The sequence below is a fragment of the Zonotrichia leucophrys genome, chromosome 22 (genome assembly GCF_028769735.1).
Source record: "Zonotrichia leucophrys gambelii isolate GWCS_2022_RI chromosome 22, RI_Zleu_2.0, whole genome shotgun sequence".
Lineage (NCBI taxonomy): Eukaryota > Metazoa > Chordata > Aves > Passeriformes > Passerellidae > Zonotrichia > Zonotrichia leucophrys.
The window spans coordinates 289,446-311,783 of record NC_088191.1 but is presented as its reverse complement, the minus strand read 5'-3'; the positions used below and the strand labels follow the sequence as shown (position 1 = coordinate 311,783).

The 22,338-nt window shown below is 59.1% G+C and overlaps 3 protein-coding genes across 7 annotated transcripts in view; 2 read left to right on the top strand and 1 right to left on the bottom strand.

Annotated features, from left to right (window-relative positions):
• The window catches only part of LOC135457022 (hexokinase-2), a 33,741-nt gene extending 29,961 nt beyond the window's left edge, over positions 1-3,780 (bottom strand). The window contains exons 1-2 of one of the 2 annotated variants that reach the window (XM_064731288.1): positions 3,766-3,780; positions 1,868-1,997 (exon numbers count right to left, since the gene is read on the bottom strand). In XM_064731288.1, coding sequence (XP_064587358.1) covers positions 1,868-1,912 — 45 coding nt within the window. In that variant the 5' untranslated portion in view covers positions 1,913-1,997; positions 3,766-3,780. Of the gene's footprint in view, positions 1-1,867; positions 3,412-3,765 lie in introns of those variants that run through there. The other variant, XM_064731286.1, reaches the window with a different exon arrangement.
• A 3,334-nt stretch (positions 3,781-7,114) lies between these two features.
• LOC135456988 (collagen alpha-1(I) chain-like) lies at positions 7,115-10,708 on the top strand. The gene is made up of 4 exons (XM_064731220.1): positions 7,115-7,734; positions 8,511-8,645; positions 9,378-9,483; positions 10,407-10,708. The coding sequence occupies exons 1-4, from the start codon at positions 7,135-7,137 to the stop codon at positions 10,415-10,417; spliced, it is 852 nt and encodes a 283-aa protein (XP_064587290.1). The 5' UTR covers positions 7,115-7,134; the 3' UTR covers positions 10,418-10,708.
• Positions 10,709-10,850: 142 nt separating this feature from the next.
• On the top strand, positions 10,851-22,246 carry ADD2 (adducin 2). Of its 4 annotated transcripts, none has more exons than XM_064730989.1 (15): positions 10,851-10,883; positions 11,842-12,016; positions 12,776-12,914; positions 13,424-13,575; positions 13,971-14,051; positions 14,135-14,284; positions 14,892-15,035; positions 15,114-15,212; positions 16,376-16,561; positions 17,468-17,722; positions 18,206-18,325; positions 18,408-18,497; positions 18,883-19,033; positions 19,116-19,196; positions 19,952-22,246. In XM_064730989.1, the coding sequence occupies exons 2-15, from the start codon at positions 11,843-11,845 to the stop codon at positions 20,248-20,250; spliced, it is 2,121 nt and encodes a 706-aa protein (XP_064587059.1). In that variant the 5' UTR covers positions 10,851-10,883; position 11,842; the 3' UTR covers positions 20,251-22,246. The 4 variants fall into 4 exon arrangements, with proteins under 4 accessions (XP_064587059.1, XP_064587060.1, XP_064587061.1 ...); XM_064730990.1 differs by lacking the exon at positions 10,851-10,883 and adding an exon at positions 11,321-11,349; XM_064730991.1 differs by lacking the exon at positions 10,851-10,883 and adding an exon at positions 19,566-19,593 and having other exon boundaries at positions 11,564-12,016; positions 19,952-20,081.
• The last annotated feature ends 92 nt before the right edge of the window (positions 22,247-22,338 follow it).

The following is a 22,338-nucleotide window of genomic DNA, read 5'->3' as shown; positions in this document are numbered from 1 at the left end:
GGGGCCACCAGTCAGGACAGGAGGCACCAAAGGGGCTTTGGCTGGGCGGTGGCACCCAGGGTGGGTGGGCATGGGGGTCTCTAGACCTGCGCCAGGAGGGGCTGGGGGTGATGGTCACCTTCTGTGGCCATGGCCACCCTCCATTAGTGACAGTCACTGTCTATCAGTGACAGCCATCTGCCTCCAGGGATGGTCACCATTCCTGGCTTGTGGTCACCTTCCCCTTGTGGTGGCCGCTGCCCACTGGTGATGCTGACCCCCAGCCTTGGGGACCCTCCGCTCTGGCCCGTCCCCTTTCCCCCCTCCACTCCCAGCTCCTGCCCTGCACGTCCTGCTCGCCACACTGTGAGGGTGACCTTGGCCTGACCAGACCTCCCTCGGGGCAGCGCCAGCTCACCCAGCTGCGCAGGAGCCCTCCAGCCCCATCCAGCATCTCCTGATCCATCGGGCGCTCCACGGGATCGGCCTCGTGACACCGCAGCGGGAGCAGACGGCTGGCCCCGTCCATTGCCGGGAGCCACACTGTCCCCAGCACCCCAGGACGGCCCCAAAAATCCCTGAAAGATCCCAAAATTCCCAGCAAGGTCCCAAAATTCCCAGCAAGGTCCCAAAAATCCCATCGTCCCAAAAGTCCCAGTCCAGCAGCCCAAGCCTGGACGCTGGAGCTGGCAGGAGCGGTGGCAGGAGAAAAGGCGTCCCCAAAAGCCACCAGGGCCAAAGGCAGGGAGGGCTGAGGAGCATCCTGCACCCCCTCCAGGTGCCACCAGCCCTGGCACAGCTCCGAGGTCAAAAGTGCCGGTCAGGACACGGGACCCTGAGTCACCCTGCCCTGGCATGAGCAACTCCCGGAGCGTGCGGCACTTTCCCAATCCCAGCGGAAAGGGGAGGTTTCTCCTGCCTCCCTGGGGCCCTTTCCGTGGGCACTGCCACGTCCCTGGTGCCACCAAACTGGGGCAGGGACACGGGCAGGGTGCCAGGGGCCTCTCCCCACCCCTGCCCAGGGCAGCCTCATCCTTTCTCCCAGCGCTGTGGGTGTGAGCAAGCTGCATCCCGGGGGTCTCATGGGGTGCCACAGCCACCCTGATGGTCCCGTGCCACAGCCACCTCTGAGTCCATGAAATCCTTCTCAGCCCATGGCAGGAAATCACCCAAAACTCAGATTTGGGGAAGGTACAGCCGTGACAGAATCCCACCCTCACCCTGTGCCAGGCTGGCAGTGCCCAGTGCCTGGGCTCTCCCAGGACCCCTGCCCATCACAGGCAGCACCAGCAGACTCCTGGAGGGTTGTCTGGGATGGGAAAGGCAGGAAATGCTGGCAGGGAGGAGGAGGATGGAGCTGCAGCCCCAGGTTTGCCCATCACAGAAAGACATGGGCTGGAGAGAAGGGCTAAATCCCAAATTCAGGAGCAGCAGCTCCAGCTGGATTTAGGAACTGCCTGGATGGGCTAAAGGCTAAGATCAGACCTAAAGGATGGAAACCCCACAGTGCCCCATGTCCAGAACGGTTCCTGAGCCCAGCCCAGAGCTCTCCTGGGCTCTCCTGGGCTCTCCTGGGCTCTCCTGGGCTCTCCTGGGCTCCCTGCCCATCGCAGGCTCATCCCTCGCTCCCTGGCAGGATGATCACGGCTCAGAGACCCCAGCCACGTGCATTTCCACCAATTCGCTCTGCCAGGCACAAACCCACCCCAAATATTCCATCCCACCTCGCGCCAGCATCACCTCGCCCGATCAAGGCCGGGGATTTGAGGGGCTCCCTCCACCCTGCCATCAGTCACTCCCCTGCTCCCCTGCCACCCCTTTGCGCTTCACCCACCAGGCACAGAGGGCACGAGTTCCCCCCAGTCCCAGCCCAGGTGCAATCCCTTACCTGGGCGAAGCCCTCCTGGTCCGCGCCGCTCTCGGGGAGCGCCATCCCGGTGCTTGGCTGAGGCAGAGCCGCGCCGAGCGGGGTCTGCGAGGGCTTTATCACCTCCGATCCCCGCGGAGGGAGGAAGGCCCTGCGTGCCAGCGCCGAGGTCATTGGCTGGGCACGGCGCGGATGGAGACGGGATTTGAGCAGCAGCGCTGTAATCCCGCAGCCCTGGGATGGCACTGGCGGCGCTGGGATGCTCTGCACAGGGGCTGGGCTGCTGCCGCCCCACCCTGGCAGCCCCACGGGGCTCCCCTCAGCTTGGCACCCCTCTGCTTGGCACCCCTGTGCTCCAGAGCCCTCTGCTTGGCACCCCTGGGCACGGCCAGGAGCAGCAGCCAGATCATGGGCTGGGCATCGCTCTGCCCTGCAGCGTGACCTCGGCTGCCCCCAGCCCCAATTCCAGCGCAGAGCTGGACTGGGGAGCCCTATCTCAAATGAGGAACCCTCTCTGACTGAGGAACCCTCTCTGCTCCCTCGCAGAGAGCGGCAATAAATGCAGGAGCCCCCACGAACAGGGGTGGGATGGACGTGGAGGGGCCGGGAGCCCCGGGGCGGAACGAGGCCGCGGCCGAGCCGCGCTGCAGCCTCCTCATGCGTGTGCAAATGTGTGCTGCGTGTGAGGGCACACGTGGGACGGGCACACGTGGCCTCCCCCGAGGCTCTGAGCCGGCAAAGGGCTTAATTGGGATCCGCAGCATCTGCCACGGCGGCTCCGGCGCTCAGGGGGAGATTGAGAGTCTCGAGAATCCCAAAAACCCGGATGGGGGAAAACAGAGGGGGAAAGAGGGGGAAAGAGGGGGAAAGAGGGGAAAGAGCTGCCTGGCTCCTCCTCCAGCGCTGGCTCCGTGGGTCCATCCCTACGTGACAGTGGGCACGCAGAGCCCCCGTCACTGCTGCTGGAGAGGAGCTGCAGGGGAAAGCAGGGTTAAGGCCGAGTCGTTTATTCATTCTGACGGAGATTATCCAGCCCAGAGGGCCCAGCAGCACCAGCAGACTCCTGGAGGGCTGTCTGGGATGGGAGAGGCAGGAACTGCTGGCAGGGAGGAGGAGGAGGATGGAGCTGCAGCCCCTGGTTTGCCCATCACAGAGAGGGACGGGGTAAAGCTCGGATTTGGGAGCAGCGGGATCCAGCTGGATTTAGGAACGGCCTGGATGGGCTAAAGGTTAAGATCAGACCTAAATCCATGTCCAGGTGCTGAGATGAGCCCCAGGCCTTGGTTGGGTGCCGTGTGAGCTGGTGAGGCAGGGCAGAGCTGAGCTCCAGCCTTGGTCCCATCCCTCTCTCATCCCTGCCCCAGCCCCAATTCCACGTCCATCCTCATCTCTGCCCTGTCCCCATCTCCATCTTCACTTCCACCTCATTTCAAACCTGCTCCCTCCTCATTCCTGCCCCAGTCCCTGTCCTAGCCCCATGCCCATCCTCATCCCTGCCATCCCATCTCTGTCTTGGTTCCTGTTCACACTTGGACCCATCCTGATCCCTGTCCCATCCCCTCCCATCCCATGCAACCCTCCTCCTATTGACCCATCCCATCCTATCCTATTGATCCCTTCCATTCCATTGATCCCATCCCATCCCTCCATCCATCCTATGATCCTATCCCATCCCCTCCCATCCCATCCTATTGATCCCATCCCATCCCATCCCATCCTATTGATCCCATCCCATCCCATCCCATCCTATCCTATTGATCCCATCCCATGCCATCCCATTGATCCCATCCCATTCCATTGATCCCATCCCATTGATCCCATCCCATCCCATGGATCCCATCCCATGCCCACCGGTGGCAGCCCAGGCTCCCCCAGACCCCGGCACAGGGACCCCCACCCCGAGCTGTCCCCCCACCCACCTGCCTCGCTCCGCGGCTCTGGCAGCGCCTCCATCCCACGGAAACTCCTTTTATCTCCCCAAATTCCCCTCCTGGTCGGGGAGCTGGGGCTGCTCGGGGCCGGGATCCTCCCCGCGCCGCCCCGGCTCGCACAAAGGCTCCTTCACCCGCTCGGACAGAGGCACCTTTGTTCCCCCGCATCCCCTTCCCTCGGGAGCTGCAATAGTGAGAAACCAGCGATCCGCGCTGGAGAGGAGCGCCGGGCATCGCTGCTCGCCCGGATTCACCCAAACCCGGCGGGATTTTAGCGATTATTTGGATTTACCCAAGCCTGGGCTGTTTGATATCCCCTGGGATGAGCGGTGGGGTGGAGGGGACCAAGCGATGCCCGAACCCTCGGTGCCGATAAATCGCTTTATTGTTCTGAGGGATAACCGGGGCATGGCAGAAAGGGGGGGATCAATAATCCCTGCACAAGGGGGGGATCAATAATCCCTGTACAAGGGGAGATCAATAATCCCTGTACAAGGGGAGGATCAATAATCCCTGCCCAAAAGGGCTGGAGGAGCCAGAGCCTGGGATGCAGCAGGGTGGTGATGTCCCCCAGGATGTCCCCAAGGTGTCCCTTGGACCCCCGATGTGGCCCCTGAAATGTCCCCCAGGATGTCCCCAGGGTGTCCCCAAGGTGTTGCCACATGTCCATAAACCCCCTTTGGAATATTTCACTCCCCATAAAATATTTTATCATTTCATCCGGGCACCACGAGGCTGGCAGGGACAAAACTCTCCGAACATTTGGGACCCTTGGAATATTTTATTCTCCATAAAATATCTTATTATTTTATCTGGGCACCACGATGCTGGCACCAAATCCTCCAGAGACATTTGTGACCCTTGGAATATTTTATTACCCACTAAATATTTTATTATTTTATCTGGGCACCACGAGGCTGGCACCAAACCCTCCCAGGACATTTGGAACCCTTGGAATATTCTATTCTCCATGAAATATTTTATTACTTTATCTGGTCACCACGAGGCTGGCACCAAACCCTCCCAGGACGTTTGTGACCCTTGGAATGTTCTACTCCCCATTAAATATTTTATTATTTTATCTGGGCACCACGAGGCCGGCAGCCCTGGCAGGCACCGAACCCTTTCCAGGACATTTGCGACCCTTGGAATATTCTACTCCCCATAAAATATTTTTATTATTTTATCTGGGCACCACGAGGCTGGCACGAGGCTGGCAGCCCTGGCAGGCACCGAACTCTCCTGGGACGTTTGGGACCGAGCCAGGAAAATTGGGTTTAATGCCGTGCCAACAGCTGCCCCGGGCCCAGATTAGCCCTGGCACCTTCCCTGGCACCTTCCCTGCCCTTCCCAGCATGGAACTGGAAACCCTTCCCAGTCCCGGTGCCCGATGCCAGAGGGGTCCCTGGGGTGGGGGGCTGAGACCCCCGGATTTGGGGAGCACCCAGGGGTGGAGGGGGGGAGCTGCTCCCCAATATCCAATATCCAGGACCCCAAATATCCCAAAATATCCCAAATATCCCCAAATATCACCATCACAAATACTCCTCAGTGAGCTTTTGGGGGTCTTTTTTGGGCTCAGGGCTTTGTGGGTACCAGGTTGGGATGGGGAGAGGGGAAACTGAGGCACAGGCAGGGATCAGGATTTGGGGGTACCCAACCTCAGGGAGGGAAAATTGATAAATGGGAGGGAAATTGGGTTTGGAGGGGTGGGAGCAGCATTCCCAAAACAGCGCCCGGGTTCTGGGCTGGTGTTTCACTGGGGTTCAGCCTTTCCCCAGCTCCTTTCCCTAACCGGGACCCCTCATCACCGTGTCCCCTCGAGATTGTCACCCTAAAACACAGAACCCCTGAAAATGAGTGTGTTATTATCCCTGATAACAGCGACCCCGAAAAATAGTGACCCACATAAAATGTGGGCCCTAACAACTGTGACCCCTTAAAACCACGATCCCTAATAACCCCAAATGCTAATTATTGTAACCCCTAAAACTGTAACCCCAATTGTAATCCCTCTTGTAACCCCTAAAACTGTAACCTCTGTTGGAACCCTTATTGTAACCCCTAAAACCCCTAATAATCCCCAACCCTATTGAGAGTGACCCCTAATAAATGTGTCCCCAAATAACCCCAAATCCCAATAACTGTAACCCCTTAAAACCATGACCCCAAATAGCCCCAAATTCTGATTATTCTAACCCCAAAACGGCGATCCCTGCAAACCCCATTTCCACCCCCATTCCTCATTTTCCCTCAATATTTAATCCCCCTCTGTTGAACCTGGAGCTTTTCCCCAACCCCAGAAGCTCCCAGGGGTGATCCAGGTGGGCTCGGGCCCATTTTTGGGGTGACTTTTGGGCCTCCCTGCCCTCAGATTAATTTGTCAGCACCAGAATGGTGCCCAGATCGGGGCAGGAATAATGGGATTATCCCGAGCCTGCTGCGGGACGGGGAAGCTCATTAAGGGGCATTAAAGAGAAGGAAATTGGGTTTTTCTGAGTTCTTAGGGAAAACCTCCATGAACTTCCATGTGCCTCTCATTTTAGGGCCATTTTGGGTTTTTCTTTTTTGGAATTTTCTCTGCGCTGTCACTCTCCTTATGGGCACAGAAGGAAGCTCAGGGTCCCGGAGCAGGATCCGGGGGTTCCAGGTGTGGGGAAACTGAGGCACGGCAGCCCCAGAGCCCCCAAATCCCCCGGGAGCAGCGGGATGAGCCCCCGGAGGGCTCAGGGATGGGATGAGGATGAGGATCCCCCCACGGCCGATAACAAGAAGCGACTTGAGGTTTTTTGAAGGAAAAAGGGCGATTTTCCCATTTTTATTTTACTTTTTACCATTTTTATTCCAGCCTCCCCGAGTTTTGCGGCATGCCAGGGACTGACACTGCCACCTACCGAGCTGTCACTAAACCTCTTTTTTCTGCTTTCCCACCCAAAAGTGGCTTCAGGAGCACAGCAAATCTCTCAAACCCACCCATCCAGGTGGCCCTCAGTGCCAGGACCCCAAATATCCCAAAATATCCCAAATATCCCCAAATATCACCATCCCAAATACTCCTCAGCGCGCTTTTGGGGGTCATTTTTGGGCTCAGGGCTTTGTGAGTACCAGGTTGGGATGGGGAGAGGGGAAACTGAGGAACAGGCAGGGATCAGGATTTGGGGGTACCAGAGATCAGGATTTTGGGGGTACAGGCCGGGACAGTGTGTGAGGGAACCCAGGCACGGCCCGCGCTCGTCAGGCCCAGATGGGTCCCACCTGTGCCTCGTTAGCCCCGGCTATTTAAGGGCCCTGTTTTTCCCCAAATTTCACCCTTTTTGAGAGTCAGCTCAGGGGGTCCTGCTTTGGTCCTTTTGTGGGATGGGGGAGCCCGGCAGAGCTGGGGGGTGGCCGGGGGTCCTGGAACCCTCAGGGGGTCTGGAGCCCTCGGGGGTCCCGGGGCCCTCAAGGGACTTGGAGCCCTCAGGGGTCTTGAAGCCCTTGGAACCCTCGGGGGTCCCAAAGCCATTGGAGCCCCTGGGCGTCTCAGAGCCCTCAGGGGTCCCGGGGCCCTCAAGGGACCCAGATCCTCCAGGGGTCTCAGAGCCCTCGGGGGTCTCAAAGTGCTTGGAACCATTGGGGGTCCCAAAGCCACCACAGCCCTCGGGGGCCTCGAAGCCCTTGGAACCATCGGGGGTCCCGGACCCCTCAGGGGTCCCGCAGCCCCTGGAGCCCTCGGGGGTCTCGGAGCCCCCGGGGGTCCCGGAGCCCCTGGAGCCCCCGGGGGTCCCGGAGCCCCCGGAGCCCACGCCGCCCGCCGAGCTGCTGGAGCAGGTCCTGCAGCAGCGCTTGGGGCCCCTGCCCCGGCCCGCGCCCATCGTCCGCCTGCGCCGCGGCCCCGACGGCGCCTACGAACCCACCGGGGACCCGGCCGAGGTGCTGGAGCGGCGGCAGGCGGCCAACGCCAAGGAGAGGGAGAGGGTGAGCCACCCCAACAAACCCCAAACCCTGCTGAACCCCCAAAGCACAGCCCAGACCAGGGGGACACCGGTGGTGCCAAGGGGGAACTTTGATTTGAGGGGTGGGTTTAATCCTGGGGGGCCCAGGTGAGTTTCAGGAGGGCCTGGTTTGATTCTTGTGTGGGTTGGTTTAATTCTGAGGTCTCAGTTTAATTATGGGGGAATCATGTTTAGCCCTGGTGAGCCCAGTTTAATCCCGGTTTAAAGGTCCCAGTTTGATTCTGTGAGGGACCTGCTTTAATCCTTTGGGGCAGTTCAGTCCTGGGGTGGGATTTAATTGGAGGGGACCCCAGTTTTGGTTATGGGCGGGTCTGGTTTGATCCTGGGGGTGGTCCCAGTTTAATCTTGAGAGAGCCCAGCTTGGGCCTGGGGGGGATCCTGGTGTAACTTGGGGCTCTCTGGGTCCCTTTTGGGGTGTCTAATGGGGGTCTCTGGGGTTCCTTTGGGGTCTGTAACAGGAGCCTTTGGGGTCTCTGACTGGGGTTCCTTTGGAGCCCTTTTGGGGTCTCTAACAGGGTCTCTAGGGTCTCTGACTGGGGTCCCTTTGGAGCCCTTTTGGGGTCTCTAACAGGGTCTCTTTGGGGTCTCTGATTTGGTTCCCTTTGGCATCTCTAATGGGGGTCTCTGGGGTCCCTTTTGGGGTCTCTAGTGGGGGTCTCTGACCGGGTCCCTTTGCAGCCCTTTTGGGGTCTCAGGGGGTCCCCCCGGCTCTCTGACCGGTCCCTTTGTGCCCCGCAGATCCGGAACCTCAACAGAGGCTTCTCGCAGCTGCGCTCGCTGGTGCCGCTGGTGCCGCGGGACCGCCGGCCCAGCAAGGCGGACACGCTGCGGGCGGCGGCGGAGTACATCCGGCTGCTCCGGGGGGTGCTGCAGGTGAGACCCCAAACTGACCCTAAACCCCCAAAACATCGGGGTGCTGCAGGTGAGACCCCAAAACTGCCCCTAAACTGACCCTAAACCCCCCAAAACATCCGGCTGCTCCGGGGGGTGCTGCAGGTGAGACCCCAAACTGACCCTAAACTGACCCTAAACCCCCCAAAACATCCGGCTGCTCCGGGGGGTGCTGCAGGTGAGACCCCAAAACTGACCCTAAACCCCCCAAAACATCGGGGTGCTGCAGGTGAGACCCCAAAACTGACCCTAAACCCCCCAAAACATCCGGCTGCTCAGGGGGGTGCTGCAGGTGAGACCCCAAACTGACCCCAAACTCCCCAAAACATCGGGGTGCTGCAGGTGAGACCCCGAAACTGCCCCTAAACTGACCCTAAACCCCCCAAAACATCCGGCTGCTCCGGGGGGTGCTGCAGGTGAGACCCCAAAACTGCCCCTAAACCCCCCAAAACATCCGGCTGCTCAGGGGGGTGCTGCAGGTGAGACCCCAAACTGACCCCAAACTCCCCAAAACATCGGGGTGCTGCAGGTCAGACCCCAAAACTGACCCTAAACCCCTCTATAATTGGGGAGCCTGGTGGGGACTTCCCTGCATGAGTTATTTGAGGTTGGGATAAATTTAATAATTGAATTTATTTCTTTTGGGGGAGTTATTATTAATGGGGGGCACCCCCCCGTTTCTGATATATTATTTTTTAATTCTCGATTTCCCAGGATCTCGGTGCTGAGCAGGAGTTGGGGGGCACAGCCGGGGGGGCCCCCGAGCCTGGCCTGGCCGAGCCCCCCCGTGCCCCTGGGGACCCCCCAGACCTGGGGCACGGTGAGTGGGGGGGACAGAACCTTGGGGGGTTTGGGGACACCTGGGGAGGGGGCACAGAAACCTGGGGGGGTCACAATGGGCTCCGGGTTTGGGGGAGCATCTGGGTAAATAAGCGAGGTTCGAAATTACCTTTCCCCCAAAATATTCCAAATATTCTAAAATATTCAATATTCCTTTTATTTCCTCTTTTTTTTTATTTATTTCCTCCTTTTTTTTTATTTATTTCCTCCTTTTTTTTTATTTATTTCCTCCTTTTTTTTATTTCCTCCTTTTTTTTATTTCCTCCTTTTTTTATTTCCTCCTTTTTTTATTTCCTCCTTTTTTTTATTTCCTTTTTTTGTTTCCTCCTTATTTTATTTCCTCCTTTTTTAAATTTCCTTTATTTCCTCCTCTTTTTATTTCCTCCTCTTTTTATTTCCTCCTTTTTTTATTTCCTCCTTTTTTTATTTCCTCCTTTTTTTTTTTCCTCCTTTTTTTTATTTCCTCCTTTTTTTTATTTCCTTCTTTTTTTGTTTATTTCCTCTTTTTTTTATTTCCTCCTTTTTTTTATTTCCTCCTTTTTTTATTTATTTCCTCCTTTTTTTATTTCCTCCTTTTTTTTATTTCCTCCTTTTTTTTATTTCCTCGTTTTTTTTATTTCCTCGTTTTTTTTATTTCCTCGTTTTTTTTATTTCCTCCTTTTTTTTTTTTCCTCTTTTTTTTTATTTCCTCCTTTTTTTTTATTTCCTCCTTTTTTTTTATTTCCTCCTTTTTTTTTATTTCCTCCTTTTTTTTTATTTCCTCCTTTTTTTTATTTCCTCCTTTTTTTTTATTTCCTCCTTTTTTTTTATTTCCTCCTTTTTTTTTATTTCCTCCTTTTTTTTTATTTCCTCCTTTTTTTTTTTTTTTTTCTCTTTTTTTTTTTTTTCCTCTTTTTTTTCCAGGTGTTTCCTGACGCTCCTAAAAGGGTCTCCCCTGAAGGCCAAACTCAAAGCTCCAGCCCCCATTTCCCATTTTTGGGGTCTTGCTCCTTTCCTGGCGCCCTGCACCCCATAAAACCCACACCCCAAAATAAGGGGGGACAGGGGATCTGTCCCCCTTAAAACGCAGAGCTTGGGGGAGGGGGATGCAGAACTGTGATTAATTTCTCTATGAAATTGTCATTAGCAATTAGCTCCTCCCCCCCAGGTAATGGCTCATTATTGATCGTTGATATGACCCCAATTAATAAAGGTGGATTGCGGGAGCGGCAGCGAAGGGTTCGGGGGTCCCCCCGTTGTTCATGGCGGGGTTCGGGGGTCCCCCCGCTGTTCATTGGCGGGGTTGGGGCGGGGCGGGGCGGGGGGAGGCGCGGGACACGCGTGGTGCGGGGGGGGGCGGCCCTTTGTCAGGATGCTCTGAGGAGGAGGAGGAGGAGGAAGGTGGGTGATGGCAGCAGCCCCGGCCGCGGCGCCCTCGGGGCGGGGGGGACTGGGGGGAGCCTGGGTGACCCCCCCCCTTCTCTCAGCCCCCTCCCCAAATTGGCCGCATGCAGGTGTGGGGGGGGGGCGGCTGCATCCCTCCCCTCCCCCCGTGCTGGGCCTTCATCCCCGGGTGGTGCCGAGCTCATCCTCACCCTCCCCCCCCTCCCCGGGGCGTGGGCGATGCTGCGGCCCCCCCGCTCCATCCCGGTTCTATCCCGGGTTTATCCCGGTTCCATCCCGGTTCTCGCTCCCCCCCCGCCCTGCGGCTGCCGCAGCGGCGCTGGGCGCGGCGCGGGCGGAGGCGGCGATGGATGGATGGGAGGGGGAACCCGGGGTGGGGAGGGGGGGGGGTCCTGGCCCAGCCCCCCTGTACCCCCGGATTTACCGCGGCCCCCCCCGGATTTACCCCGGCCCGGTGAGACAGGTGCGCTCCGAGCCGCGAGATCGGGGGGTGCCCCCCTGTTCTGAGCATGGGGGGGACTGGGGGGCACCCCCGGGGACTGGGGGGGAGCGGCCCCGCCCTATTTTGGGGGGGGCCTTGGGGGCAGCATCCCCGCAGTGATCTGGGATGGTGACCTGGAGGGGAGGGTCCTTGGGGTCTTATTGGGGCCGGTTTGGGGTCGGTGGGCCAGAAACCACTGCCCGTGTGACAGCAGAGTGGGGCCGAGCCCCCCATAGTCGGTGACCCCAATTTGGGGGAGCATCCTTAGATGCACCGAGCTGTGCCCGTTCTCAGCCCCATCCCCGCCCGTTCGCAGCCCTCTCCGCGCTGTCCCCTCCCGGTGTCCCCACGCTGTCCCCTCGCCCCGGGCAGGGCGGTTCCCCTCCGCCCTTATCAGCGGGCCGCAGCCGCTCCGTGTTTTCGGTGCTTTCTGCCCAATCTGTACCGGGGCTGTGACGCCGCGCGTGTCCCCAGGATGAGCACGGCCGCCAGCCCCGAGCCCCTGCCCGAGCCCCCCGCCCCGGGGCCGCGCTGTGCCCCCCAGGAGGACCCCGAGTTCCTGCGGGCGCGGGGCGGGGCCGGGGACCTGCGCCAGGACTTCAACCTGATGGAGCAGAAGAAGCGGGTGACGATGATCCTGCAGAGCCCGGTGAGCCCCGGCCCCGTGCCGTGTGTCCCCAACCCCATCCGTGTGTCCCCAACCCCATCCGTGTGTCCCCAGCCCCGTGCCGTGTGTCCCCAACCCCATCCGTGTGTCCCCAGCCCATCCCTGTTCCTCTTTTCCTCAGTCCCATTCCGCCTGTCCCCAAACCCCATCCCGCCTGTCCCCAGCCCCATTCCTTCTGTCCCAACCCCATCCACCAGTCCCCAACCCTGTCCCACTTTTCTCCAACCTCTTCCTTTACATCTCCCAACCCTTATCTCCTGTCCCCAGACCCCTTCTTCGTGTCCCCAACCTCTTCTCTTCTGTTCCCCACCCAGCCCAAATCCCATCCCTCCTGTGGCCAACCCCGTCCTCTGTTGTCCCCAAGCTCATGGATGTCACCACACGGTGTCCCCACCTGGCAGTGCCACTGAGCTGCCAGTGCCACCGTGCCAGCAAGGCAGTGGTGACACCGACGCCAGGATGGCGATGCCACCGTCACAGTGCCACCAATCCGGTGGTGCCACCATCACCTCTGTGGCACACAGCTGGCAGTGTTGCTGCCACCAAGCTGGTGATGCTGGCACCACCGGTGAGCCACCAAGTCAGCGGTGCCACCCTCACCGTGTCACCAATCTGGTGGTGTCATCATCCCCATGTCACCAAGCTGGCAGTGCCACCAGGGCAATGGTGTCCCTGACACCAAACTGCCAGTGCCACCAATGTGATGGTGCCAGTTGTTGTCACCCTGTCCCTGTGCCACAGTCCTTCCGGGAGGAGCTGGAGAGCCTGATCCAGGAGCAGATGAAGAAGGGGAACAACTCGTCACACGTGTGGGCGCTGCGGCAGATCGCAGACTTCATGGCCACCACGTCCCCTGCCACCCTGCCCACCTCGCCCATGGGTGCGTGGGGCCCTCTGGGGACGAGGGCGGGCTGGGAAAAACCCCAAAACCTGCGGGGACACCAAATCTGGGCAACCTTGGAGCTCCAAATCTCACCAAAACCCTTGGGACCTTCAGGAGCTTTGGGATCACCAAGCTTTTGTGACCTTGTGGACGCCAAAAATATTTAGGGTCATCAAACCTTTGAGACCACCAAAATTTGGGGAACCCTAAACTTTTGAGATCCTGGGGACTCCCAAACCTTTATAATCATCGACTCTTTGGGATCTTGGGGTGCCACCAAACCCCAGGATCCTCCAAAACCATGGAGGCCCACCAAACCTGGGGGACCACCAAGCCTTTAATGCCTCAGGGACCCCAAAATCTTCTGTGGCCACCAAACCTTGATGTCCAGCAAACCTTTGGGTCCGCCAAACCCTGCCAGCCACCAAACCCATCCCACAACTCTCCCATTGAACCCCCGGTGATTTGGGGGTCCTATGGCTGATTGGGGGGTCCCCAATCCCCAGGGCTGGCGTCGGTCACCCCCATCAATGACCTGCACGGGACAGAGGGGCCGGCCCTGGCCAAGGGCGAGCGGCTGATGCGCTGCAAGGTGGGCAGCATCCACCGGCTGCTGGACCTGTACGGCTGGGCACAGCTGGGACACGCTGCTGTCACCGTGAGCACCCAAAAAAAACAAAAAATAGGGGGATTTGGGGTTGTTTTGGGGGGATTTGGGGTTGCCTTGAGGGTTTGTGGGTTGTTATTTTTGGGGTCCAAGAGGTTCTGGAAATTTCAAGTGGGTTGGGATTTTGAGGGTTTGTGGGTTGTTATTTTGGGGGGTCTAAGGGGTTCTGGATATTTGAGGTGGGTTGGGACTCTGAGGGTTGATGGATCGTTATTTTGGGGGGTTTTGGGGTTGTTATTGGGTTCCTTCGGGGTGTTGATTTTGGGGGGAGTTTCGGAGCCTTTCTCACGGTTTAGGGGCCATCAGAGCGGTGTGGGGCTTTCGGGGAATGCCCATTTTGGGAATTTTCCGAGCTGATTCTCACCCCACCCCGTCCCCCGTGGCAGCTGCGGGTCAGCAAGGAGCAGGAGCACTTCTTGGTGGCCCCGCAGGGGCTGGCGTGCAGCGAGGTGACGGCGGCCAGCCTGGTGAGCCCCCCAAAATTAAAAACACCCCACAAACGCGGGGCTGCCGGGTGTGAGCAGCCCCCTGAGCCCCCCGCGCCCCCCAGGTGAAGGTGAACGTGCTGGGGGCCGTGGTGGAGCAGGGCAGCACCGGCTTCGCCCCCGACGCCCGCAGCTTCAGCCTCCACGCCGCCATCTACGCGGCGCGCCCCGACATCCGCTGCATCGTGCGGCTGCACACCCCGGCCGCGGCCGCCGTACGAGGGGAACGGGGCGGGAGAGGGGGACTGGGGGCTTGGGAGGCAGGGGAGCTTGGGGGAGATGGGTTTGGGGGGATTCAGAGGCTTGGGAGAGAGGGGAATGTGGGGGCATTTGGGGGAGGCTGGGTTTGGGGGGATTTGGGGGGCTATGGTGTTATGGAAATATGGGGGGATTTGGGGGAGGTTGGGTTTGGGGGAGATTTGAGAGGGTGGAAAGCTGCTTTGGAGGGGTTGGGGTATTTGGGATCTGGAGGGCTGGGGGAGTTCAGGGAAGTTGGGTTTGGGGGGATTTGAGGGCTTGGAATGTAAGGGGACATGGGATTTGGAAGGGTGCAAGTGTGTTTTGAAAGGGTTGTTGTTGGATTTTGGGGCTGGGGGTATTTTTGGGGGCTGTTTGGTGTTCCTCGGCCCCCTGCCCTGTCCCTCCCCGTGCCCAGGTCTCGGCCATGAGGGCTGTTGGTGGATTTTTGGGGCTGTGGATGGGGGTTTTTTGGGTTGGTGGTGGTTTTTTGGGTTGGTGGTGGTTTTGGGGGGCTGTGGGTGTTTTTTGGGGGGGGCTGTTTGGTGCTCCTCGGCCCCCTGCCCTGTCCCTCCCCGTGCCCAGGTCTCGGCCATGCGCTGCGGGCTCCTGCCCATCTCCCGCGCCGCCCTTCTCCTGGGGGACGTCGCCTACTTCGATTTCCGCGGGGAGGTGGAGGACGAGGCGGATCGCGTGGAGCTCCAGAAGTGCCTCGGGCCCACCTGCAAGGTGAGCGCGCACCTGGGGGGGCGCGGGGGCGGCCCCGCCCTGCCCCGCCCCGGCCGCCCCGCTGACATCCCGCGGCAGATCCTGGTGCTGCGGAACCACGGCGTGCTGGCGCTGGGGGACACGGCCGAGGAGGCTTTCTACAGCATCTTCCACCTGCAGGCGGCCTGCGAGGTGCAGGTGAGCGCGGGGCCGGGCTGGGCTGGGCAGGGCACGGAGGGGAACGCACAGGGAGCTGGGGCAGGCTCGGGTCAGCCAGAGTGCCCAGGAGCATGGCATGAGCTGTGCCAGGTGTCTGCCCCTCATTGCCATCCCCATGCCCCAGCCTGTGCTCTCTGCCCCTCATTGCCATCCCTATTCCCTGAGCTGTGCCAGGTGTCTGCCCCCCATTTCCATCCTTATACACTGAGCTGGGCCAGGTCTGAGTCCCCTCATTTCCCCCTCCATGCCCCGATCTGTGCCATCTCCCAGCCCCATTTCCCCCCCCATGTCCCCTCTCCCAGCCCCATTTCCACCCCCATGTCCCCATTCTCCCAGCCCCATGTCCCCTCTCCCAGCCCCATTTCCACCCCCATGTCCCCTCCCAGCCCCATTTCCACCCCCATGTCCCTCTCCAGCCCCATTTCCCCCCATGTCCCCTCTCCCAGCCCCATTCCCCCCCATGTCCCCTCTCCCAGCCCCATTTCCACCCCCATGTCCCCTCTCCCAGCCCCATTCCCCTCATGTCCCCTCTCCCAGCCCCATGTCCCCCCATGTCCCCTCTCTCAGCCCCATTTCCCCCCATGTCCCCTCTCTCAGCCCCATTCCCCCCATGTCCCCTCTCCCAGCCCCATTCCACCCCCATGTCCCCTCTCCAGCCCCATTCCACCCCCATGTCCCCTCTCTCAGCCCCATTTCCCCCCATGTCCCCTCTCCCAGCCCCATTTCCACCACCCATCTCCCCTCTCCACCCCCATGTCCCCTCTCCCAGCCCCATTCCCCCCATGTCCCATCTCCCAGCCCCATTTCCACCCCCATGTCCCATCTCCCACCCCCATGTCCCCTCTCCCAGCCCCATTTCCACCCCCATGTCCCCTCTCCAGCCCCATTTCACCCCCATGTCCCCTCTCCCAGCCCCATTTTCCACCCCCATGTCCCCTCTCCCAGCCCCATTTGCCCCCCATGTCCCCTCTCCCAGCCCCATTTCCACCCCATGTCCCCTCTCCCAGCCCCCCCATTTCCCCCCATGTCCCCTCTCCCAGCCCCATTTCCACCCCATGTCCCCTCTCCCAGCCCCATTTCCCCCCATGTGCCACCCCCGGGGGTGCCCGCGGCCCCCGCCCAGCCGTGCCCGGTGCCCGCAGGTGTCGGCGCTGGCGAGCGCGGGCGGCGCGCAGAACCTGATCGTGCTGGAGCGGGCGCAGCAGCAGCAGCGCGGCCCGCAGGGGCTGAGCGCCGTGCGCCGCGCCGGGGCCACCTTCGGGCCGCTGCACAAGAGCCGCCTGGGCGAGCACGAGTTCGAGGCGCTCATGAGGATGCTGGACAACCTGGTGAGCGCCGAAACGGGCAGGGATAAAGCGGAGTTTATCAGGGGCTCGGTTTCTTCGTGCAGGAAAGGCGCCTGCTCTATTCAGAGTATATACATATTTTTATATATTTATATATAAACATATTAAAGATCTCTTTATATTTATATATTTATATATAATTTTTATGTTTTATATATTTATATATTTGTTTTTGTATATTATATATTTAAGTACAATAGATAATTTTATTTATAAATATATAAATAAATATTTTATATATTACATTTTTATATATTATATTTATTTCTAGAAATATATTAAATGTATATTTGTATTTGCATAGAAATATATTTTTAAATTTATATATAAATATATAAATTATTTCTTTGTATTTATATATTTTATATATTTATTTATAAATATATATATATTTTTATATTTGCATAGAAATATATATATTATTTATTTATATCTTATATTTATTTATATAAGTATATTAAAGATAGATATATTTGTACTTTTATAATTATATATAACTGTATATTAATATATTTATCTATTTATATTTATATGAAATATATTTATAATTATATAAAAATATATGTTTGTATATAAATATCAGAGTGCCCTGGGTTAAACCTAAGTGGTCAGCAGTGCAGTGAAACCCAGTTCAGTGCTTGGTAAGGGCTAGCAAATATAATAATATTTTCTCTTTTTAGACATGTTTACATATCTTGTCCACTGACCTATAGTTCATGCAGGTGCAAAAGGTTCTTTCACTAAAATAGGTTACTGTGCTGTTTCCTCATTCCTCTAACTCTTTTCTATGGGAACTAACAAATCATTTTCTCTATAACATCTCTACCTGTCTGTGACAAACACGAGCTCAGGCACTCAGTTCATCCCTCTGTGTCTGTGCCTCCCCAGGGCTACCGCACGGGCTACACGTACCGCTACCCGTTCGTGCAGGAGAAGAGCAAGCCCAAGAGCGACGTGCTGATCCCCGCCACCGTCACGGCCTTCGTGTTCGAGGAGGAGCCGGCCGGGACCCCCGCCCTGCGCCAGCACGCCCACAAGCAGCAGAAGGAGAAGACGCGGTGGCTCAACACGCCCAACACCTACACGCGGGTCAGCCTGGCCGAGGAGCAGGGCAGCGCCGGCGCCCAGAGGACAAAGACCACGGTGAGGGGCACAGGGGGCCTGGGGATGGACGGACGGCGAGGTGGAGGGGGTCCTGGGATGGACCCCGCGAAAATCTGGGGTGTAGGGAGGCCTGGGCACCACCTGCGTCCTGTAATAATGATTAGTTTGAAATATCGCCGCCCCATTCTTGTGGGGCCGAGTGCTATTGGCTTTATCAGGGTCTTCCCTCTGTGCAAGATGCATTTATTGTGGTCTCCTCATTTACTGAGGCCTTCCTTCTATGCAAGATGCATTTATTGGGGTCTCCCTCTATTATTGGGGAACTTGTTTTGGAGTCTTCCTCCTTCTATGCATGATGCATGTAGTCAGGTCTTCCTTCTGTGCTGTTTATTGGGGTCTCCCTGCATTTATGGTGCTTCCCCTCTACATTTGGGGTCTCCCCTCTATACCAGTTGCATTTGTTGGGGTGTCCCTTCCATCCTGAGGGTCTCCTTGCCCCCAAACCTGTCCCTGGGTTTGCAGTGGCTGCGGGCAGACGAGGTGGAGAAGGGCAGCAGCGGGACCCCGATCCGCATCGAGAACCCCAACCAGTTCGTGCCGCTCTACACGGACCCGCAGGAGGTGCTGGAGATGCGCAACAAGGTGGGCAGGGCAGGGGGACAGCGGGGTCTCGGGGGGCTCAGCCCTGTCCTCAGAGGGGATTCAGCTCTGTCCCTCCCCACAGATCCGCGAGCAAAACCGCCAGGACGTGAAATCAGCCGGGCCCCAGTCGCAGCTGCTGGCCAGCGTCATCGCCGAGACCAGCCGCAGCCCCGTATGGCACCTGTGTCACCTTTTGCCACCTGTGTCACCCTGTGCCCCTGGCCCTATGTCATCCTGTGTCACCCGTGTCCCCAGTCGCAGCTGCTGGCCAGCGTCATCGCCGAGACCAGCCGCAGCCCCGTATGGCACCTGTGTCACCCCCTGTCCCTGTGTCCTCAGCCTTGTGTCACCCCATGTCCCCAGTCACAGCTGCTGGCCAGTGTCATCACCAAGACCAGCCACAGCCCAGCATGGCATCTGTGTCACCTGGTGTCCCCAGCCCCATGACACCCCATGTCCCCAGCCCCTGTCACCCTGTGTCACCCCATGTCCCCATCTCTCCGGGGGGAGGTGACACTGCCCCAGGGAGGTGACCCCGCTCTGTGGCTCTGTTTCAGTCCACCGAGAGCCACCTGGGGGACGCAGAGGCCAAGGAGGGTGGGCAGGAGGCTCCCCCCGAGCCAGAGCCCCCCAACCCCTTCAGCCAGCTGACGGACCAGGAGCTGGAGGAGTACAAGCAGGAGGTGGAGAGGAAGAAGCGCCTGCAGGGTAGGAGGGACCCCCAGAGCCCCCCAGGGCCGCCCGCGGGTGGCACCGAGGGGACCGAGGCCAGCGTGTGTCTCTGTGACAGGCGAGAAGGACGCGGCCGCAGAGGACAGCGGGGCTCCCCCGCCAGAGCCACCCCCGCCGGAGCCCCCGGCGCCCACGGAGGGTGAGTGGGGTGACGAGCACCCCAAAACGAGGAAAATGCGGGCTGGGGTCCCAGTGAGCAGCAGGAGCGGGGGCACAAGGGCGGCTGTGGCTGAGATGCAGCTGGCTGTCACCTCGTGTCACCCCGTGCTGTCACCCCGCTCCGGAGGGGCCGAGGGGAGCGTGGCAGGAGGACGGGAGTGGTGGCTTTGCGGTGGCTCTGAGGGGCGCAGGGGACAGCCCCGTCCCCACCGTTCCCACCCACAGCGGGTGCCGGGGCGCGGCTCGGGGCTGCTGGCTCTGCCATGGTGTCTCGTGGTGTCCGTCTGTCTGTCTGTGTGTCTCCACAACGTCTCCTTTCTCTTTCCTCCCCGTGTGCCTGTCACCCAAGGAGTTACCCCTGAATCCCTGGCGCCGTAGTAAGTACGGAGAGGCCACCCTGGATGGACGGATGAGGGACAGGGGCTCGGGGGGCTCTTTGGTCCATGGAAATCCCTTAGGAACCCCTGGGGAACCCTCCCTCCCTCCCTGGTGTCGCTTCCTGCTTCTCCTGCTGCCTCGTCCCGGCTCTCCATCCCACATCGCTTGTCCCGCAGGGAGGGGGCGGCTCGGGGGGCTCGGGGAGCGGTGCCTGCGGCAGGACAGGATCAAATCCCAACCTTCTCCTCTCGGGGAGCCCAAATCCTGCTCCTGCCCAGGCCCCACGGCACATCTGGGGGGACAAACCCCCCAGAACAGCGGTGCTGCCGCCCCAATGCGCTGTTCCCTCTCCCCAAGGTGAAAAGAAGGTTGATGGTGGCCAAGCCCCCCCTGATTCCACTGCCAAGAAGGAGCCACCGGCGGTGGTGAACGGGAAGGACGAGGAGCAAAGCACCGAGGAAAACCTTGGCAAAGGGGGCACAGACCGGACAACCACCAACGCCGACCAGGACGCCCCCAAGGAGAAGGAGACAGTGACCAGCAACCCCGTGTCCCCCGACGGTTCACCCTCCAAATCACCCTCCAAAAAGAAGAAGAAATTCCGGACCCCGTCCTTCCTGAAAAAAGGCAAAAAGAAGGAAAAGATCGAATCCTGAGTGTCCCTGGGGACCGCCGAGACCCCGGAACCCGGCTGCCTCCCGGGCACGAGGCACTCGTCCCCCTTGTCACCCCCTCTGGGGGCTGCCACCGAGCTCAGAGAGACCGTGCTCCCGCTGCACCCCCCTGCCCCTGCCCCGCCTGGGCTCCGGCCCTTCCCACCACCGAGGGCTGCATTGTCTCACCAGGGCCCAGAGCTGCTTGGTTTGAGGAAGAAAAGGGTGTTTCGTGGTTATTTTCTTCACCTTCTGTTTCACCTCTGCTGGAATGGCGCTGGCTTCATCCCCAGGGAAAACTGTCCATCGCTTCGCCAGGAGAACGGGATTGCTCTTCCTGAAGGAGGAGCGGAGGTTTTTCCTCCCTGGATTGTAAACCTTCCTCTCCGTGGGCTCGTGAACCACTTCCATCCCCTTCTCCTGGTACCCCCAGCCCGTGTTTTGCCCACCCAAGGAAGAGCAGCAGGATTTCCCACCGATGGAAAAGCCCCCACCTCACTGCACGACCCGCACCTGGGAAAATAGGGAAAAAGCACCCACACCCCTCCGGGAATTGTCTGTGTTATTTAAAAACTGAGCAAAGCTCACTCACTAAGTGCTACTTCGGGATGAACACACGCTGCCAGCTCACAGCGACCCCGGCCACGCCGGCCCCCTGCTTTTCCCAGCTCTGGAATTCCCAGCACAAAGTTCCGTCCTTCCTGGCGTTCCCTTCCCTCCCAGCGTTACAGCCTCCCGCCCGTGCTCCCCACAGCCCTTCCAGCGCTGGGATTTGGGGATAAACCACCGCGATCAGCCCCAAATCCTCCCCCTGGCCTGGGGCGCTCGCCCTGAGCCTTGCTGCGTCCATGGAGGTTTGGAACAGCCCTGAACCCCCCGTTTGGGGCTCCCCCAGCCCAGCAGGGTTTCCCCATGTGCCATCACTGTGGTTTCAAACCCTTTCTCTGCTGTGAGACAGCTCCTGGGGGTTGGGTCCCCTCTGGAAGGGCAGGAACCCCATGGAATAGGGGGTGGAAGCAGCAGGGAGAACCCAGGCAGGGATATTGGGTTCCTGGATTTTGGGAAGAGCCTTTGCCCTGCCCAGTGTCCCCCCAGAAGACCCCACCCCACCCCTGCAGGATGGGGGGCACTGGGGGGACACTCTGAGCCCCCAAACCCTGTCACTGGGGGGGCTGCTCCTCACTGCCACTCATTCTGAGGCTCTTTGAGGCCGTTTTTGTCACCTGGGTGACCCAGGGCAGCAGAGCCTGCAGGGACAGCCGTGTCACCTCCCTGGGGTAGCACTGTCACACTGGGGGCAATTCCTGAATGACAGCACTGCCACACCCCCAGCCCAACCCGGGGGCTCCCCCAGGGGTTTTGTCCCCGCTTTGTCCCTGAAGGTGTGTCCCCACGGCCTTGGTCACCCCTTTTCTCCCCAGGGTTCTCTCCCCAGGCCTTGGTCACCCCTTTTCTCCCCAGGGTTCTCTCCCCAGGCCTTGGTCACCCCTTTTCTCCCCAAGGCTCTGTCCCCGGGGCCTTCGTCACCCCTTTTCCCAAGGGCCACTGGCTTTGCAGGGGGACTCCAGGGTTGACCTCCCCACCCATGAAATTCCAGGTAGAAAGGGACGAAGGCTCCAGTGCCACCACCATCACCATGATGGAGGTAAACAGAGCTAATATCACATCCCAGGACCACCCCTCAGCCCACCTCCCTCCCCTCGCTCCAGCAAGGCTCAGGGCAAAGCAAATCCCCGATCCGGGCTCTCCACACCCGCACCTCCGCTGGAAAACAGAGGCTGATCCCACCGAGGCAGCGGGGACGGGCGAGTCCCTCTGGGCTCAGCACCTCGCTGCCCACCGGGGCACAAGGGCGGCTGCTGGAGCCCCGGCACGGCACCGGGAGGGGGCCGGGGGGGTGGCACGTCCATGTCCCTGTCCCCCCGCGTGTGACAATCGCGGCCGGGAGCGCGTGGAACGCCGGTGTAAATAAATAAATAAATAAACCCCGTGTTTGGCACCCGGCAGCGCTCCGAGCCCCAGGGGTGGAAGTGGGAATGGGATGAGGCTGGGGATGGAGGTGGGAATGGGAATGAAACGGGGATTGGGACT

Coding starts and splice junctions, on each gene's coding strand:
- LOC135456988 (XM_064731220.1), top strand. CDS start 7,135: ATGGGGGAGCCCGGCAGAGCTGGGGGGTGGCCGGGGGTCCTGGAACCC. Junction 7,735..8,510: donor ACGCCAAGGAGAGGGAGAGG/GTGAGCCACCCC, acceptor TGTGCCCCGCAG/ATCCGGAACCTCAACAGAGG. Junction 8,646..9,377: donor TGCTCCGGGGGGTGCTGCAG/GTGAGACCCCAA, acceptor TCGATTTCCCAG/GATCTCGGTGCTGAGCAGGA.
- ADD2 (XM_064730987.1), top strand. CDS start 11,636: ATGCACCGAGCTGTGCCCGTTCTCAGCCCCATCCCCGCCCGTTCGCAG. Junction 12,915..13,423: donor CCTGCCCACCTCGCCCATGG/GTGCGTGGGGCC, acceptor CCCAATCCCCAG/GGCTGGCGTCGGTCACCCCC. Junction 14,285..14,891: donor ACACCCCGGCCGCGGCCGCC/GTACGAGGGGAA, acceptor CCCCGTGCCCAG/GTCTCGGCCATGCGCTGCGG.